Source organism: Dendrobates tinctorius, unplaced genomic scaffold, assembly GCF_039654945.1.
Source record: "Dendrobates tinctorius isolate UK_male_01 unplaced genomic scaffold, ASM3965494v1 ptg000048l, whole genome shotgun sequence".
NCBI lineage: Eukaryota > Metazoa > Chordata > Amphibia > Anura > Dendrobatidae > Dendrobates > Dendrobates tinctorius.
In genome coordinates, this window is record NW_027361716.1 from 1,575,121 (window position 1) to 1,594,399 (window position 19,279).

The 19,279-nt window shown below is 43.1% G+C and overlaps 1 protein-coding gene across 3 annotated transcripts in view; it reads right to left on the minus strand.

Annotated features, from left to right (window-relative positions):
* LOC141090223 (cytochrome P450 2B4-like) overlaps positions 1-18,838 on the minus strand; it is a 75,942-nt gene extending 57,104 nt beyond the window's left edge. For all 3 annotated transcript variants that reach the window (XM_073576275.1, XM_073576274.1, XM_073576273.1), the window contains exons 1-2: positions 18,611-18,838; positions 3,780-3,942 (exon numbers count right to left, since the gene is read on the minus strand). In XM_073576275.1, the coding sequence (XP_073432376.1) occupies positions 3,780-3,942; positions 18,611-18,772 (325 nt within the window). In that variant the 5' untranslated portion in view covers positions 18,773-18,838. The remainder of the gene's footprint in view (positions 1-3,779; positions 3,943-18,610) is intronic.
* Positions 18,839-19,279: the final 441 nt, after the last annotated feature.

A 19,279-nucleotide genomic window follows, 5' to 3' on the forward strand; every position in this document is an offset into this window, starting at 1 on the left:
TGTTAATTGCACCCTGTATCATGCTGTTGTCTCTGTTTTCTGCCAGTACTGATACACTGTTTATTCCCTTGTAGTTTTTACCATCTCATATCGTTCACTTAAATATCATCAACTATATCGTCCACATTGTCCATTATTATCTGTTACTGTCCACCGTCATTGTTCTCTTTTACCAAGTTCACGTCATGACCTCAATAAATATAGACTTAAGCATCCATACAGTTTGTTTACTGGTTAAGTGGATGAGGTTTAGCTGTATGCTGAAATCCACACAACACCATATGTGGAGGAAGGCAGAACAGTCATCTTTCTATGCTGCTACGAAAATTGCGCGAAAGCCCACGCCACTTTTTTCAGAAAAATAATCTTTTAAATACATGTACAGTAAGCTGCACACCCTGTACTAATTGTATTTGTCACTGACATCTATATATCTACCGATTCTATTTGTATTTACTGTGTGTAATCCATTTCTTCTATCCTGTCGGCTCCTGCTGTGATTTTACACTACAGCGGCATCTGAATTTCCAGCTTTCCTTCTATGTAATATATATGCATCTATATGTGTCACTGACATGTGTGTATATATATATATATATACACATACACTATGTGTATATATCTATTCTATATATTCTATTCTAACCTTTCACGCTGTGATTTTACTAAACGCGGCACATGTATTGCTGGCTTTTATTATATCTTTTACTGAATGTTACCACCTGTTGGGAGCTGATTATTCAAGATACTGACCAAGCGTGTGACAACAGAGCTTCTCTATTCAGAAACAATATATGGTAATCTTAGCAGATTAGGAATAAATCATTTGTGTGTCTCTATCTGTGCAGGATCTACAGCAGGCTGCTTCTCTCATACACAGACACAAGAAATACAGTCACATGCTATCCCTGTGTGAGCTTCTGGGAGTTTTTTTTTCTTAACTTTATAAACAGCATACAAATCTAGCAACTAAACACTCATAGACAGGAATCGAGTTGTTGCACCAAACTTATTCCAACACCGTTTTCCGATTTTAAGAAAAATGTTCGTGTTACCGATCAGTGATCACGAATCCAAATGTACCATATTCGTGCCGAATTTATGTTTGGCTATTGTTTTCTGAACATATTTGCTCATCTCTACAGGTCACGTCAGGAACGGTTGATGGTTAAAAAAAAGGCTTAGACGATTGTGATTTTCCTGTGAACTTACTCATGAAATTCTTGACCTGAATGTTGATCCAGGCGGTCAACACTCAGGATCAAGAAAGGGAAAAATTGCTTTCAGAGCAGATTAGAACAATCATTTTTTGTTGCACTTATACCCTTTCCATTCAATCAATACCCTCTCCCAAAAATAATAATAATAATAATATAATAAATTTTATTTTTATAGCGCCGATATATTCCGCAGCACTTTACATTTCAGAGGGGATTTGTACAGACAATAGACATTACAGCATAACAATAATCACATACAGTAGATTATAACAAATACCAAGAGGAATGGGGGCCCTGCTCGCAAGCTTACAGTCTATGAGGAAAGAGGTAGACACAAAAGGTGGGTGGTAACAGTTGCCCTGATTGTATGGACCAGCCATAATGTTAAGTGTGTAACAGTACAAACACAGAGGGCTAATGGATGTATAAAGTTTGTGGGAACATGATGCGGGAAATCTGGTTATGGTAAAACTTTTGACTGTGCCACACAGGGATAGATTAGGTTAATGTGTTGAGGCGATAGGCCAGTCTGAATAAATGCGTTTTCAGGGCACGCTTAAAATTGTGGGGATTGGGGACTAATCGTATTGACCTGGGAAGTGCATTCCAAAGAATTGGCGCGGCACGTGTAAAGTCTTGGAGACGGGAGTGGGAGGTTCTGACTATTGAGGATGCTAACCTCAGGTCATCAGCAGAACGGAGGGCGCGGGTAGGGTGGTATACTGAAACAAGGGAGGAGATGTAAGGTGGTGCTGAGCTATGGAGGGCTTTGTGGGTGAGGGTAATAAGTTTATACTGAATTCTGGAGTGGATGGGTAGCCAGTGTAAAGACTGGCACAAGGTAGAGGCATCGGTGTAACGATTGGTGAGGAATATGATCCTGGCTGCAGCATTCAAGATAGATTGGAGAGGGGAGAGTTTGGTAAGAGGGAGACCAATTAGAAGAGAGTTACAATAGTCGAGACGAGAATGAATAAGAGAAAAAGTACGAGTTTTTGCAGAGTCAAAAATAAGAAAAGGTCAAATTCTAGAAATGTTTTTGAGGTGCAGATGACAAGAGTGAGCCAGTGATCGAATGTGGGGGGCAAAGGAAAGCTCGGAATCAAGTATGACCCCAAGACAGCGGGCCTGTTGCTGGGGAGTAATAGTGGAACCACACACAGAAATGGCAATGTCGGGTATAGGTACATTAGTAGAGGGAGAAAACACCAGGAGTTCAGTCTTTGTCAGGTTCAGTTTCAAATATAGTGAGGACATGATATTAGACACAGCGTTTAGACAATCGCCGGTGTTTTCTAGAAAGACTGGTGTGATGTCAGGAGAGGAAGCGTATAATTGGGTGTCATCAGCATAGAGATGGTACTGGAAACCAAATCTACTGATTGTTTGACCAATAGGGGCAGTGTACAAGGAGAAGAGGAGGGGGCCTAGAACCGATCCTTGAGGGACCCCAACAGTAAGGGGAAGGTGAGAGGAGGAGGAACTGGCAAAAGATACAGTAAAGGAGCGTTCGGAGAGATAGGAGGAGAACCATGAGAGAACGGTGTCCTTGAGGCCAATGGAAAGGAGCATAGTGTGGAGGAGCTGATGATCCACAGTGTCGAATGCTGCAGAGAGATCCAAGAGAATTAGCATGGAGTAATGACCATTTGATTTAGCTGTTAGCAGATCATTAGAGACTTTAGTGAGGGCAGTTTCAGTGGAGTGTAAAGAGCAGAAACCGGATTGGAGAGGGTCGAGAACAGAGTTTTCTGAGAGATAGCGGATAAGACGGGAGTGGACCAGGCGTTCCAGGAGATTAGAGATGAAGGGAAGATTAGAGACAGGTCTATAGTTAGCGGCACAGTTTTGGTCGAGGGATGGTTTTTTAAGTAGTGGATGTATGATGGCATGCTTAAATGAAGAGGGAAAAATACCAGAAGAGAGAGAGAGGTTAAATATTTTAGTTAGGTGAGGGGTCACAGCAGGGGAAAGGGACTGGAGGAGATGTGACGGAAATGGGTCACTGGTGCAAGTGGTTGGGCGAGAAGATGCAAGGAGCCTGCTTACTTCTTCTTCTGTGACTGGTTCAAAATCAGAGAGTGAGCTAGATGCAGTGGGGGAGGGAGGACAGTGCATGGTATGAGGTGATTGGGAGATAATTTCCGGTCGAATCTGTTCAATTTTTTCTTTGAAGTAATTGGCCAGATCGTCAGCTCGGAGCTCTGTGGTTGGGACCTGTACTCTTGGATTGAATAGAGAATGAAAAGTGTCAAAGAGACGTTTCGGGTTATTGGACAGTGAGGTGATGAGGGTGTTGAAATAGGCTTGTTTGGAGAGGTGAAGGGCAGTGTTGTATGTTCTAAGGATAAACTTAAAATGGATGAAATCTTCGTGTAGATTGGATTTTCTCCACAGACGTTCGGCGCACCTGGAGCACCGCTGCAGGAAACGTGTTTGCACCAGAACTGGATGGGCACATGTCTTTTTTCATGCATACTAATTATGTAGAGCAATATTATTCATGAGCCCTGTAACAGTAACCTCAGGTTTGAAAAATGATCAGAAAACTCATATTACCTTTTGTATCAGAGATGTCATCAATCAATCTGGCAGAAGGCCTGTCTGCAAAGTCATGTCCTTTATTGATCAAAATTTCTTTGAGATCTTTGAGTCCTCGGACCACCACAGCTGGTGTGAGCCCTATGTAAATAGTGTACACTGGTCCATATTCTTCAGAGAACTAAAACAAAAATTATTGAAAGATTAGTAACATAAAAAACTATTCACTTGGCACTATTGTTAATCCCAAAGTGATGTAACTAGGCATCAATACATGTTGTCCTCACAGGTGACAGCAATGGTCGTTTGCGGACGTGCTCTGTCAGATCGGCCCCCCAGTCGTCTTTTTACTAGACTAAATAATCCTAATTTTGCTAATCTCTCTGGGTATTTTATAAAAAAAAAACCTGGAGACCTCTGTTTAAAATGATGAACAAATCTTTATTACACACAATATCAATTCATTAAAACATAGGGATTGTAAGGTAGTACATGATTGGACAACACATGGTACATTTAGGTAAGAAGTGGTAACAGTAATATCAAAATACTATTTATTGCATGATTATTCTAAAAAAGTCTTCTTAAATATAAAAACATGGAATTTCACATAATATTTCCCAAAGTGGAATCAAAATAGAAAGATCTAATCACGCCTCAAATAGTTAAAATGAAAGAAGAGGATGCATTCATAAATCTCTATTGTTAAGCTTCAAATAAAACGCTCAAGGCCGCATATAATATTTTATTATTGTTATTGCACTGACATCTAGCGGCAAAAGAAGGAATAGTATCCTCTCAACAATTTTCAGAACAATGCTTACTATACAATTCCTCGCAGAAGTTCCTTATATGTGCGTTGAGGGGAATGTCAAGCACTAATTTATTAATTTTGCTATAGAAATCAATAAAGTGCATCCATAAAAGAGTTAATTCAAAGTGCAAAAATGTGCAAAAAGTGCTAAAGTTGTGCTAGGGCAGCCCTCATATCAAAAACACATATAGGCTTTTAAGACGACATACCATAGATTCAGTGCCGATGGACCATGTGTAGGAGACCCCCTAAGGCGCGTTTAATATATTAAATGATATAAAATATTCTTCTTTATTGATCCATAAAAAGCAAATACATTCAGGCAAGGAGAGCAAAGAGGAGAAATACGTAGCAATTGACAATTTTTTTTGAGAGACCCATTAACTTGCATGGCTGAGTGCTCTCCAATATATGGATGCAAATCGTGGACGCTGCACTATTTTTTCTCAGACAGAATCGATCAAGGAAAAAATTTGGACATGTGCACAGCGCCATATCATAACATTGGTCCAAGTGCGATCTGATGTTTTGTGGGATTGCCCTCAGATTGAAAATACGGTTGTCTGTAGGAGCCCTTAGGATAAGTCAGCAATATTAGTTTGGTAGGGTACCAACACCAAACAACTCCACAGAAACAGTTATTAGATCCAATAGTGGCCAGATGTGAAAATTGAACAGAGCTGCCCTCACTCTATGGTGCCGTGGCAGCTCCTCGACAGTGTACATCAGCTTCTTTTTAGTTTTGGATTGGAGATTGTCCAAAACCCAGCAACACTACTGATGAAATATAGAGGACGTATATATGTCACACTAGGATCAGAGGGTGACCAGTGTAATCCAGTGTCTGAACAGAGTGCGATCAGTGTAATCCAGTGTCTGATAAGAGTGTGACCAGTGTAATCCACTGTCTGAACAGAGTGTGACCAGTGCAATCCAGTGTCTCATACAGAGTGCGATCAGTGTAATCCAGTGTCTGATAAGAGTGTGATCAGTATAATCCACTGTCTGATAAGAGTGTGATCAGTATAATCCACTGTCTGATAAGAGTGTGATCAGTATAATCCACTGTCTGATAAGAGTGTGATCAGTGTAATCCAGTGTCTGAGCAGAGTGTGACCAGTGTAATCCAGTGTCTCATACAGAGTGCGATCAGTATAATCCAGTGTCTGATAAGAGTGTGATCAGTATAATCCAGTGTCTGATAAGAGTGTGATCAGTATAATCCACTGTCTGATAAGAGTGTGATCAGTATAATCCAGTGTCTGATAAGAGTGTGATCAGTGTAATCCAGTGTCTGAACAGAGTGTGACCAGTGCAATCCAGTGTCTCATACAGAGTGCGATCAGTGTAATCCAGTGTCTGATCAGAGTGTGATCAGTGTGATCAGTGTAATCCAGTGTCTGAACAGAGTGTGATCAGTATAATCCAATGTCTGATAAGGGTGTGATCAGTGTAATCCAGTGTCTGATACAGAGTGTGATCAGTATAATCCAGTGTCTGATCAGAGTGAGATTAGTGTAATCCAGTGTCTGATCAGATTGTGATAAGTGTAATCCAGTGTCTGATCAGTGTGATAAGTGTAATCCAGTGTCTGATCAGAGTGTGATCAGTATAATCCAGTGTCTGATCAGAGTGTGATCAGTGTAATCCAGTGTCTGATAAGAGTGTGATCAGTGTAATCCAGTGTCTGATACAGAGTGTGATCAGTATAATCCAGTGTCTGAACAGAGTGTGACCAGTGCAATCCAGTGTCTCATACAGAGTGTGATCAGTGTAATCCAGTGTCTGATCAGAGTGTGATCAGTGTAATCCAGTGTCTGATCAGAGTGAGATTAGCATAATCCAGTGTCTGATCAGAGTGTGATCAGTGTAATCCAGTGTCTGATCAGAGTGTGATCAGTGTAATCCAGTGTCTGATCAGAGTGTGATCAGTGTAATCCAGTGTGTGATCAGTGTAATCCAGTGTCTGATCAGAGTGTGATCAGTGTAATCCAGTGTCTGATCAGAGTGTGATCAGTGTAATCCAGTGTTTGATCAGAGTGTGATCAGTGTAATCCAGTGTCTGATCAGAGTGTGATCAGTGTAATCCAGTGTCTGAGCAGAGTGTGAACAGTGTAATCCAGTGTCTGATAAGAGTGTGATCAGTGTAATCCAGTGTCTGATACAGAGTGTGATCAGTATAATCCAGTGTCTGAACAGAGTGTGACCAGTGCAATCCAGTGTCTCATACAGAGTGTGATCAGTGTAATCCAGTGTCTGATCAGAGTGTGATCAGTGTAATCCAGTGTCTGATCAGAGTGAGATTAGCATAATCCAGTGTCTGATCAGAGTGTGATCAGTGTAATCCAGTGTCTGATCAGAGTGTGATCAGTGTAATCCAGTGTCTGATCAGAGTGTGATCAGTGTAATCCAGTGTCTGATCAGAGTGTGATCAGTGTAATCCAGTGTCTGATCAGAGTGTGATCAGTGTAATCCAGTGTCTGATACAGAGTGTGATCAGTATAATCTAGTGTCTGATCAGAGTGAGATTAGCGTAATCCAGTGTTTGATCAGAGTGTGATCAGTGTAATCCAGTGTCATCAGAGTGTGATCAGTGTAATCCAGTGTGTGATCAGTGTAATCCAGTGTCTGATCAGAGTGTGATCAGTGTAATCCAGTGTCTGATCAGAGTGTGATCAGTGTAATCCAGTGTTTGATCAGAGTGTGATCAGTGTAATCCAGTGTCTGATCAGAGTGTGATCAGTGTAATCCAGTGTCTGAGCAGAGTGTGAACAGTGTAATCCAGTGTCTGATCAGAGTGTGAACAGTGTAATCCAGTGTCTGACCAGAGTGTGAACAGTGTAATCCAGTGTCTGATCAGAGTGTGATCAGTGTAATCCAGTGTCTGATCAGAGTGTGATCAGTGTAATCAAGTGTCTGATCAGAGTGTGATCAGTGTAATCCAGTGTCTGATGAGAGTGTGATCAGTGTAATCCAGTGTCTGATCAGAGTGTGATCAGTGTAATCCAGTGTGTGAACAGTGTAATCCAGGGTCTGATCAGGGTGTGAACAGTGTAATCCAGGGTCTGATCAGAGTGTAAACAGCGTAATCCAGTGTCTGATCAGAGTGTGAACAGTGTAATCCAGTGTCTGATCAGAGTGTGATCAGTGTAATCCAGTGTCTGATCAGAGTGTGATCAGTGTAATCCAGTGTCTGATCAGAGTGTGATCAGTGTAATCCAGTGTCTGATACAGAGTGTGATCAGTATAATCTAGTGTCTGATCAGAGTGAGATTAGCGTAATCCAGTGTTTGATCAGAGTGTGATCAGTGTAATCCAGTGTCTGATCAGAGTGTGATCAGTGTAATCCAGTGTGTGATCAGTGTAATCCAGTGTCTGATCAGAGTGTGATCAGTGTAATCCAGTGTCTGATCAGAGTGTGATCAGTGTAATCCAGTGTTTGATCAGAGTGTGATCAGTGTAATCCAGTGTCTGATCAGAGTGTGATCAGTGTAATCCAGTGTCTGAGCAGAGTGTGAACAGTGTAATCCAGTGTCTGATCAGAGTGTGAACAGTGTAATCCAGTGTCTGACCAGAGTGTGAACAGTGTAATCCAGTGTCTGATCAGAGTGTGATCAGTGTAATCCAGTGTCTGATCAGAGTGTGATCAGTGTAATCAAGTGTCTGATCAGAGTGTGATCAGTGTAATCCAGTGTCTGATGAGAGTGTGATCAGTGTAATCCAGTGTCTGATCAGAGTGTGATCAGTGTAATCCAGTGTGTGAACAGTGTAATCCAGGGTCTGATCAGGGTGTGAACAGTGTAATCCAGGGTCTGATCAGAGTGTAAACAGCATAATCCAGTGTCTGATCAGAGTGTGAACAGTGTAATCCAGTGTCTGATCAGAGTGTGATCAGTGTAATCCAGTGTCTGATCAGTGTAATCCAGTGTTTGATCAGAGTGTGATCAGTGTAATCCAGTGTCTGATCAGAGTGTGATCAGTGTAATCCAGTGTCTGAGCAGAGTGTGAACAGTGTAATCCAGTGTCTGATCAGAGTGTGAACAGTGTAATCCAGTGTCTGATCAGAGTGTGAACAGTGTAATCCAGTGTCTGATCAGAGTGTGATCAGTGTAATCCAGTGTCTGATCAGAGTGTGATCAGTGTAATCAAGTGTCTGATCAGAGTGTGATCAGTGTAATCCAGTGTCTGATCAGAGTGTGATCAGTGTAATCCAGTGTGTGAACAGTGTAATCCAGGGTCTGATCAGGGTGTGATCAGTGTAATCCAGTGTCTGAGCAGAGTGTAAACAGCATAATCCAGTGTCTGATCAGAGTGTGAACAGTGTAATCCAGTGTCTGATCAGAGTGTGAACAGTGTAATCCAGTGTCTGATCAGAGTGTGATCAGTGTAATCCAGTGTCTGATCAGAGTGTGATCAGTGTAATCAAGTGTCTGATCAGAGTGTGATCAGTGTAATCCAGTGTCTGATGAGAGTGTGATCAGTGTAATCCAGTGTCTGATCAGAGTGTGATCAGTGTAATCAAGTGTCTGATCAGAGTGTGATCAGTGTAATCCAGTGTCTGATGAGAGTGTGATCAGTGTAATCCAGTGTCTGATCAGAGTGTGATCAGTGTAATCCAGTGTGTGAACAGTGTAATCCAGGGTCTGATCAGGGTGTGAACAGTGTAATCCAGGGTCTGATCAGAGTGTAAACAGCGTAATCCAGTGTCTGATCAGAGTGTGAACAGTGTAATCCAGTGTCTGATCAGAGTGTGAACAGTGTAATCCAGTGTCTGATCAGAGTGTGATCAGTGTAATCCAGTGTCTGATCAGAGTGTGATCAGTGTAATCAAGTGTCTGATCAGAGTGTGATCAGTGTAATCCAGTGTCTGATGAGAGTGTGATCAGTGTAATCCAGTGTCTGATCAGAGTGTGATCAGTGTAATCCAGTGTGTGAACAGTGTAATCCAGGGTCTGATCAGGGTGTGAACAGTGTAATCCAGGGTCTGATCAGAGTGTAAACAGCGTAATCCAGTGTCTGATCAGAGTGTGAACAGTGTAATCCAGTGTCTGATCAGAGTGTGAACAGTGTAATCCAGTGTCTGATCAGAGTGTGATCAGTGTAATCCAGTGTCTGATCAGAGTGTGATCAGTGTAATCCAGTGTCTGATCAGAGTGTGATCAGTGTAATCCAGTGTCTAATCAGAGTGTGATCAGTGTAATCCAGTGTCTGATCAGAGTGTGAACTGTGTAATCCAGTGTCTAATCAGACTGTGATCAGTATAATCCAGTGTCTGACCAGTGCAAACCAGTGTCTGAATAGAATCAGTGTTATCCAGTGTCTAATAAAGAGTGTCACCAGTGTAATCCACTGTATGATCAGAGTGTGACCAGGGTAATAAAATTTCCTCAGATGAGAAGTTGGAGAAAAAAAAATTCTCAATCTTCACTATTGAGTCAGTACATCAAAATGAAAAAGGTCATATACAGGTGCATCTCACAAAATTAGAATATCATCAAAAAGTGAATTTATTTCAGTTCTTTAATAATGATATGGAAGAGTTAATGTTTTTGCTTCTTTTGCTAGAATTATTTTTTTTTATATTGTGGTAGTCTTAGGCTGAGTTCACAAGTGGCTTTTTTTTGCGTTTCCGCTGCGGTTTTAACCGAGCAATTTTGCCGCAAAAACGCGCAAAATAAGCATCTCATGCATTCCTATGGGATTCTGCAATGCTGTGCTAATACTGTGGTTTTTACCACGGTGGAATTGCTTCGCGGTAAAAAACACAGCATGCTCATTAATTTCGCAGAATCGCGGCGATCCCGCACCCATAGGAATGCATTGTTCTGCTTACTTTCCGCATGTGGCTGTGCACACCATGCGAAAAATAAGCAGAACATTTGCGGATGCTACCCACGGTCCGGAGGAGAGGAGACTGTCCTCCCGCAGCCTTCCCGCCTCTCCACGCTCCCGGTCCCAGTAAGCCTTTGCGAGCGATGATGTCCATTCTCGCGGGATCGCGAAGTCTTGTGGTCATTCGCGCGACGTCATCGCGAATGACCGCGAGACGTCACGATCCCGCGAGAACAGACGTCATGGCGGTAATTTTCGCAAAGGATTACTGGGACCAGGAGCGTGGAGAGAGGCGGGAAGGCTGCACAGGACGTCGGAAGGTGAGAATAACAATATTTTTTTATTATTATTATTATTATTTACATTCTATCTTTTACTATTGATGCCGCATAGGCGGCCTCAGTAGTAAAAAGTTGGTCACACTCGTCAAACACTATGTTTGACGAGTGTGACCAACCTGTCAATCAGGTCTCCAAGCGATGCTACAGATCGCTTCAAAAACGCTAGCAATTCTGCAAGCTAATAACGCTTGCAAAATGCTAGTTTTTTGGAACTCTCGCGGTAATTTCCGCGAGAGTTCCGCTACGTGTGAACCCAGCCTTATAATCTCAGATTCAAGGATTTTATACTTTTTATCTCTTATGCAATGTTTTAAGAGTCTTCAAAAACACGTTTTGGGTACATGGTAAATAAAGTCATTGTGACCTGGGTTACAGGTGGGCTAAATGAGTTACATTGAGTTACATTGCTGTAAATGGTATAAAATACTGCATTCTTGTGTGAATAAGCAGAAAAGTGACGTGCTCACAACCAGTGTGCATGCTTTTCTCCGAGCACTCATTATTTGAGGGCATTATCTCTTAATTCGGACTCACTGGTGATCCCACATATCTGACTTTGGGTTAGAACAAAAACAGCTACAACAGTTTTGGCGCCCTAACGTGAGGCCAAGCTAACCAGTCTATTCAGAATGTGGGAGTTCCCTGAGAGATTGGAAATACTAATTCCAGCTGCAGCAAGGTAAGGAGGCTTATTCTTACACTTTTGTTTTTATGCTTGCAATCTCTCTGGATCCCTCCATATCTCTGGATAAAGGCTGCAAACACAGTTCAAGAACCGACATCACCAGTGAGTTTTATGATTTTGTGTCTGTTTATGTCTGAGTGATGAATAATAGAGTAATAAGATAATAAGTGTTACCTGTTTTATCCGTCAGTCTAATAACTGGGTGTGTATTGCAGAGCTGGGACAGTCTCTGTGCACTTTTATTGCTTTGGTCATCTTGGATTAGCAGTACATTGTATAAGGCTGTGTTTTGTATTATGTTATGTAGCTGATCTAGTAGGTGAGAGGCCTATCACACCTGGGCCTTCCTACTTTCGTCAGCGGGGTTTTTTTGTGGGTTAGAGAGCCACATGAGCCTTCCCTGTTATGAACAGGTCACTGAGGAGGATTGCAGAAAAAGGCTAGGCCACCAGGAAACCAGAAAGGTTTGCGGATTGCAGACCCCTAATCCTAACAACATAACTAACAGTAGCTGTGGAGCGTACCTACAATGCCCTAGATGCCTCAACACAGCCGGAGAACTAACTAGGCCTAAAGCAAGAAAGGTGAAATCTAAACTGCCCCAGAGTAGAACCCCAAATGAATAGACAACCCCCAAACATATATTGTCGGTGAGACCAGATGAGGGACAAACACAGGCAGAAAATAGACTGAGCAAATGATGGGGCCCAAACTGTCTAGACAGGACAGGAAAGGAAAGACACTGTCTGCAATCATGCAAAAACCCTAAAAAATCCAACACGTCTGATGTACAAAAACACCGAGGTCTCACGACCTCTCCCCAATATATCAGCATTCTGGTGTAAACTGGCAGCAATCAAAAGAGACTAATATAACAGGGGACTGAACAAACCTGACACAAACTGTAACATATGGAGCAGGGTCCAGCACATCCCCAGCAGGGAGCACGCTGAACCCACAAAGCAAGCAGAAAGAGGCAAAACCAGATCAGAAGCAAAGGATTAGCAAATGAACAACTTAGCTGAAAAATGCAGGATCAGGCAGGAGACAGCAGACCTCAAGTTGCACAGGAGGAACTAATCACCAGCAACAATTGAGGGAAGCCTGCTCACTTATGTCCTCCTAATCAGTAACCCCAGATCTCCAATCATCATCATCAGGTGGCAGACCTCTGTCAATCCGGCCAGCTCCTCTACCCACAGTAACCACCAGAGGGAGCCCCGACTCAGAAGTAAGAGAATTCACAACACTTCCCACAGTCCATGGAGCTGGTCTAGTAGGTGAGAGGCCTATCTCACCTGGGCCTTCCTGTTTTAGTCAGCTGATCTAATGGGTGAGAGAGCTGAAAGAGCCTTCCCGCTACACCTTGACAGCCAATTCTGACTTGCTAGAGTGTGGCCTGTACACAAGGTCCAGGCACACTGAGAGGGCATTGGCAGAAAGGTAAGCTGTCTAGAGAATAAGTTGAAGCCATGGGCAACTTGCTCTGTGTGCAGTCAAGGGCCCCAATGGGATCCAAAAACACCTATACAGATTGTAAAAGACAGAGAAGGAAAAGAAGCAGTGAAGAATGTAGGACCAATACTAAAAAAAGCAAACATGCCAGAGTGTGGATGTTTGGATGTATAAAAATGACACAGACAAGGGAAGCAAATAGCAAGTGAATAAATGGTGTTGTGTAGCTGACCAAGTGCAGCAGTGTGGATGTAAGGTGTATCATGAAAGTTTTCATGCACAAAAGTCTATGACTGGCACATGACTGTGACCACCACATCTCTGTACAACCGGAGACCCAGACAAGACAGATGAACTTCTAAACATTGTGGTCAGACAAACCCAGACTGGAAAGATACTTATGTGACCTGTGCTGCAACCTAACCTAAGCGAATCACACTGAATCCTGTCCAGACAAGATCACATGTAGTGACAGAAGAAGCTGACACGGAAGTGAGGAATTTGACTTTTGGGGAGGAAGCTGAGAGTAGCCCTGAGAGGGAGGAAGGTGTAGGACATCATCTCACTCCCACCAAACATCCGGTCATCTTCACCATCAGACAACCATCCACATCAGGACCAAGGAGGGTGACTAGAGAAAGACAGACACAGGAGTATTATATCTGGAGTCCCTCTGACCAGCTAGCTATGTTGAAACAGTTGCCTGACCCTGAGAACCAACCTTTCCAACCTTACAGGAAAAAAAAGACTATATAGATGTGACAAAGGACACTAAGCAGACTGATTTTCCACTTCCTTTGCCTTCAGACTAGGAACCTGCCAACCCAGTGACAGATGTGTACCCTGTTGTTGTCCTCACAGGACCTGGTCCTACTTTGATAATGGCCATAACAATGCCAAGGGGGAAGGGGAAAGAGGCAGGATTTTTGATTGCCACTGGGGCAGCCAGGACTGTGGTGCACAAAGACTTGATAATGCAAGATATGATTACTAATGAGAATGGAATGTGTGGGGGTAGAAGGCCGGTGACTGAAGCTCCTCTGACTAAACAGATAAAACTAAAATTTCAAGATAGCCAAAATGTGCTTACAAAGCTCATTTTTAGTGAGAATACTATGATTTTGCTGGGAACAGATGTGTTGAGTGCTATCCAGGCCACCATACAAGACACTCCTGAGGGAATTACAGTCACAAGTCCCTGACCAGGGATATAAAAGAGTATGTCAAGGCAGGGGCTCTGGTGCAAAAATCTTCCCCTGTGACACCACTTTGTATCCCATTAGTAAAAAAAGGACCCAAAGGTTCCCCTGACACTTACAGAATGGTTCATGATCTGAGTGCTGTTATTAATGTTACAGAGAGTGTGTCCTCAATTGTTCCTAACCCACACACCTTACTGTCACATCCCAGCCACCTCCAAATGTTTCACTTTTATGTCCCCCTCCATCATGTCAGTATCTTTTTACATTCACTCATGAAGGGAGACAGTACTGTTGGACTGTCCTCCCACAAGGAGGAATGACCACCGGTCTATGGCCAGACTGGTCAGGCTTGAATGTGCTCTACTACTTCCCGAGTAAGTCATCCTTAAAAGATGTAATGTTCTGAATCCAGCCATCCTTCTGCCTGTGGATTCAGAAAAGTGTGAAATCGGTGACAGTATTAGCAAGTGAGGAAGAGTACTTTGACATGACGCACGAACATGACTGCATAGAACTGATGAGTCAGGAGACAGTGGGTTTTGCACACGTTCATGAAAAACCTGTACCTATTGCAAATTTTGAGCTTTTTGTAGATGGCTCCAGATACCACCAGGATGGGCGATTCTACACTGGATATGCAGTAATATCCTCACATGAGGAAATTCGAGCTGAACCACTCCCTCCTCACATGTCGGCACAGGAGGCAGAGTTGAAGGCACTCACTGAGGCGTGTAGAGCCGCTGCAGGTAAAGTCGCTAACATTTACACAGATTCAAATTATAGATGATTATTATTATGATTATGGTCCTATCTGGAGAAGCAGAGCCTTTTCTTACATCAGCTGGTAAGCCTATTAAAAAGCAGAGCTGGTGAAACAATTAATGGAGGCATTGCTGTTACCAGTCCTGGTTAGCACAATCAAGGTGAAAGCACACACAAAAGGTGGCTCCCTGGAGGTAGAGGGCAACAGAAGGGCGGACAAGTCTTCTAAAGTAGCAGCAAGGCAGCATAGGGAGCAGAGGACAGTGGCGAGGAGTCAGTGTTTTCCAGCCACGGTGACCCTAGATGTCCTGAAATCCCTCCAGCAATAGTCTCCCCACACAAAGAAGGAAAACTGGGGGAACATGGGAGCTGAGCTGAACTCAAATGGAGTATAGCAAAATAAGGATAAATTGTGTTTACCGAGGTCCCTGTTCCCAGTGATGGCACAAGCAACACATGGCCCCACTCACGCCTGAAAAAGTCACATGTGTACCATGGTAAATGCCTTCTGGATCGCTCCTGGTTTCAGTTATGCAGCCGCGAACCTCATGTAGTCCTGACTTATCTGTGCACAGCACAAACCATGTAAACCATAAAAGTCCCTAAGAAAGTGACACCAAGGCCTCTGTACCTGTTTCAGAGACTGCAGATTGACTACATACAGCTACCTAAGGTAGGAGTGTATGCAAATGTCCTAGTATGTGTAGATCTCTTCACCGGTTGGCCGGAATAGTATCCAGTAAAGTTTGCTAATGCTAAAACGACACTTAAACTTAAAAATTCAAAAGGCCATATCAGAGACGGGAAAGAGTTGGGTTGAGTGCCTATCGTTGGCACTCTTTTCAGTCAGACACACTCCAAATGGAAGGACAAACTTGTCTCCTTTTGATGTCCTGTTTGATAGTACCCCAAAGACGGGTCTGTACTTCCCACAGGTGCTACAAATGCAACACGGTTCTATGACAGCCTATGACCAGTCCTTGCAGAAAACACTTAATATGGTGCATAAACATGTGTTCTCGTCCATTCCAGATCCTAATGCCAGTTGAACTCAGTTGATTGGTGGTCATACGCCGACATGTGAGAAGGAACCTAGATCCTTGGTTTGATGGCCTGTTTGAAGTCCAGCTGACTACATCTACCTCAGTGAAACGTGAGGGAAAGTCCACATGGATCCACGCCAGTCACTGCAGAAAGGTCACGTCACCAGCAGAATGACTGTTCTACTAATCACCTTGCTGGAAGTAGCAGGATTATTGCACCCTACAGAGACACTGGATAAACTTTTAAATTTAGACTGAGACAACAAACTTATTATCATGCTTTTCTTATCAAGGACAAGGAAGGAGAAAAACCAAAAGACTATTGAATCTGTACACACAGACCAGTATCTGCAAGGACTATGCCGCACGTAGCCTTACCTTTGGAGCCCTGGAAGGTATTAACATCACACTGGATACACAAAGAAGCCTGGACTTAATCTAAGTTTTGGGGAAAAGATGTGCTGTGTGATACAGTGGGGAAAAAAGTATTTAGTCATCCACCAATTGTGCAAGTTCTCCAACTTAAAAAGATGAGAGAGGCCTGTAATTGCCATCATAGGTAGACCACAACTATGAGAGACAAAATGAAAAAAAGCTGGTGGTAGAGTTGAGCGACTTTAGTCGGATCGGGTTTCATGAAAAAACATTTGTTTCAGATGAAACTGGTCCGACTAGGGCAAAAAAAGTCGGAGTTTCGTCCGAAACCCGGCCCCAATGCAAGTCAATGGGGAATAAAAGTTGGCAATGAATGACTAAAGTCGCTCAACTCTAGCTGGTGGCATAAAGTATGATATTTTACTGAGATAATGACTTTTGTGTTTTCAAGCCATAATCATCAACATTAACAGAAATAAATACGTGAAACAGATCACTCTACGTGCAAGGACTCTATAAAATATTTGAGTTTCACTTTTTTCATTGAAAAACTGAAATTAACTTTTTGATGATATTGTAATTTTGTGAGATGCACCTGCATATATATATATATATTTAAGCTTGCCATCCACTACTTAAAAAACCATCCCTCGACCAAAACTGTGCTGCTAACTATAGACCTGTCTCTAATCGTCCCTTCATCTCTAAACTCCTGGAACGCCTGGTCCACTCCCGTCTGATCCGCTATCTCTCTGATTAACTCTCTTCTTGACCCTCTCCAATCCAGTTTCCGCTCTCTACACTCTACTGAAACTGCCCTCACTAAAGTCTCTAATGATCTGCTAACAGCTAAATCTAACGGTCTCTACTCCATGCTAATTCTCTTGGATCTCTCTGCAGCATTCGACACTGTGAATCATCAGCTCCTCCTTACTATGCTCCATTCCATTGGCCTCAAGGACACCATTCTCTCCTGGTTCTCCTCCTATCTCTCTGACCGCTCCTGGCAATTGTCTAAACGCTGTGTCTAGCATCATGTCCTCATTATATCTGAAACTGAACCTGTCAAAGACTGAACTCCTGGTGTTTCCTCCCTCTACTAATGCACCTATACCCGACACTGCCATTTCCGTGTGTGGTTCCACTATTACTCCCCAGCAACATGCCCGCTGTCTTGGGGGTCATACTTGACTCCGAGCTTTCATTCACCCCCCACATCCAATCACTGGCTCGCTCTTGTTATCTGCATCTCAAAAACATTTCTAGATTTCGACCTTTTCTTACCTTTGACTCTGCAAAAACTCTTACTGTTTCTCTTATTCATTCTCGTCTGGACTATTGTAACTCTCTTCTAATCGGTCTCCCTCTTACCAAACTTTCCCCCCTCCAATCTGTCTTGAATGCTGCAGCCAGGATCATATTCCTCGCCTATCGTTACACCGATGCCTCTACCTTGTGCCAGTCCTTACACTGGCTACCCATCCACTCCAGAATCCAGTACAAACTTATTGCCCTCACCCACAAAGCACTCCATGGCTCAGCACCACCGTACATCTCCTCCCTTGTTTCAGTCTACCACCCTACCCGTGCCCTCCGATCTGCTGATGACCTGAGGTTAGCATCCTCGATAATCAGAACCTCCCACTCCCGTCTCCAAGACTATACATATGCTGCGCCAATTCTTTGGAATGCACTTCCCAGGTCAATACGAGTAGTCCCCAATCCCCACAATTTTAAGCGTGCCCTAAAAACTCATTTATTCAGACTGGCCTATCACCTCAACACATTAATCTAATCTATCCCTGTGTGGCACAGCCAAAAGTTTTACCATAACCAGGTTCCCCACATCATGTTCCCACATGCTTTATGCATCCATTAGCCCTCTGTGTCCGTACTGTTACACACTTAACATTATGGCTGGTCCAAACAATCAGGGCAATTGTTACCACCCACCTTCCGTGTCTCCCCTTTTTTCCTCATAGATTGTAAACTTGCGAGCAGGGCCCTCATTCCTCTTGGTATCTGTTATGATCTATGTGATTATTGTTATGCTGTAATGTCTATCGTCTGTACAAGTCCCCTCAGAAATGTAAAGTGCTGCGGAATATGTCGGCGTTATAGAAATAAAAGTATACACACACCCCTCACACACACACACACACACACACCCTGGCCACAGGTTTTCTGACCTGAACTCAATATAACTGAGAGGAAAATCTGAGGTGTTAAGTTCTGATCTTCAGATGCCAGTCTGTACATCACGAATATCTGACGTATGAAGCAATATACAAACACTACAACCTGTGCATGCAGCAGTCTGACCCTGTACTTTCTACTTACTTTCTTTAACCCCTTTAGTAGGTTTGAGAAGTCCATCTGTAGTATGTTACCCAGCAGAGGCAGGGGTGCAGGGCCAGGAGGGAGCCCTTTAGGATGAGACTTTTTCCACCATAGTAAAGCCAGCAGGAAGAATCCCAGGAGAAGAGCTGTGCTAAGCTCCATTGTGGCTGTTTTGCAGCGTCTCAGACACCAGCCCTGACTTGGGCCTCTCCTTTCCTCAAGGAACAAATACAACCCCTCCCCTCAAAAATGGCGTAACAGCACAAGTTAACCATTATCTAATATGTAGCAAACGTTAGGTAAAGTAATATGTGCAGTAGATGTCAGTGGCACACACATATATATGGATTACATACAGTAAATACAAATAAAATATATAGATGTCAGCGACAAATACAATTAGTACAGTGTGTGCAGCCTATTATACGTGTATTTAATTACTGTATATACTTGTGTATAAGCCGAGATTTTCAGCACATTTTTTGGTGCTGAAAGTCCCCCCTCTCGGCTTATACATGATTCATATACCTGGGGGTCAGCGGGGGAGCGGGGGTGTCAGAGATCATACTTACCCCCCCCCGGCGCTGTCTCTGCAGCCCCTCGCTTCTCCCACAGTCTCCCTTTCTGCCTTCAGCGGTCACGTGGTACAGCTCATTAAGCTCATGAATA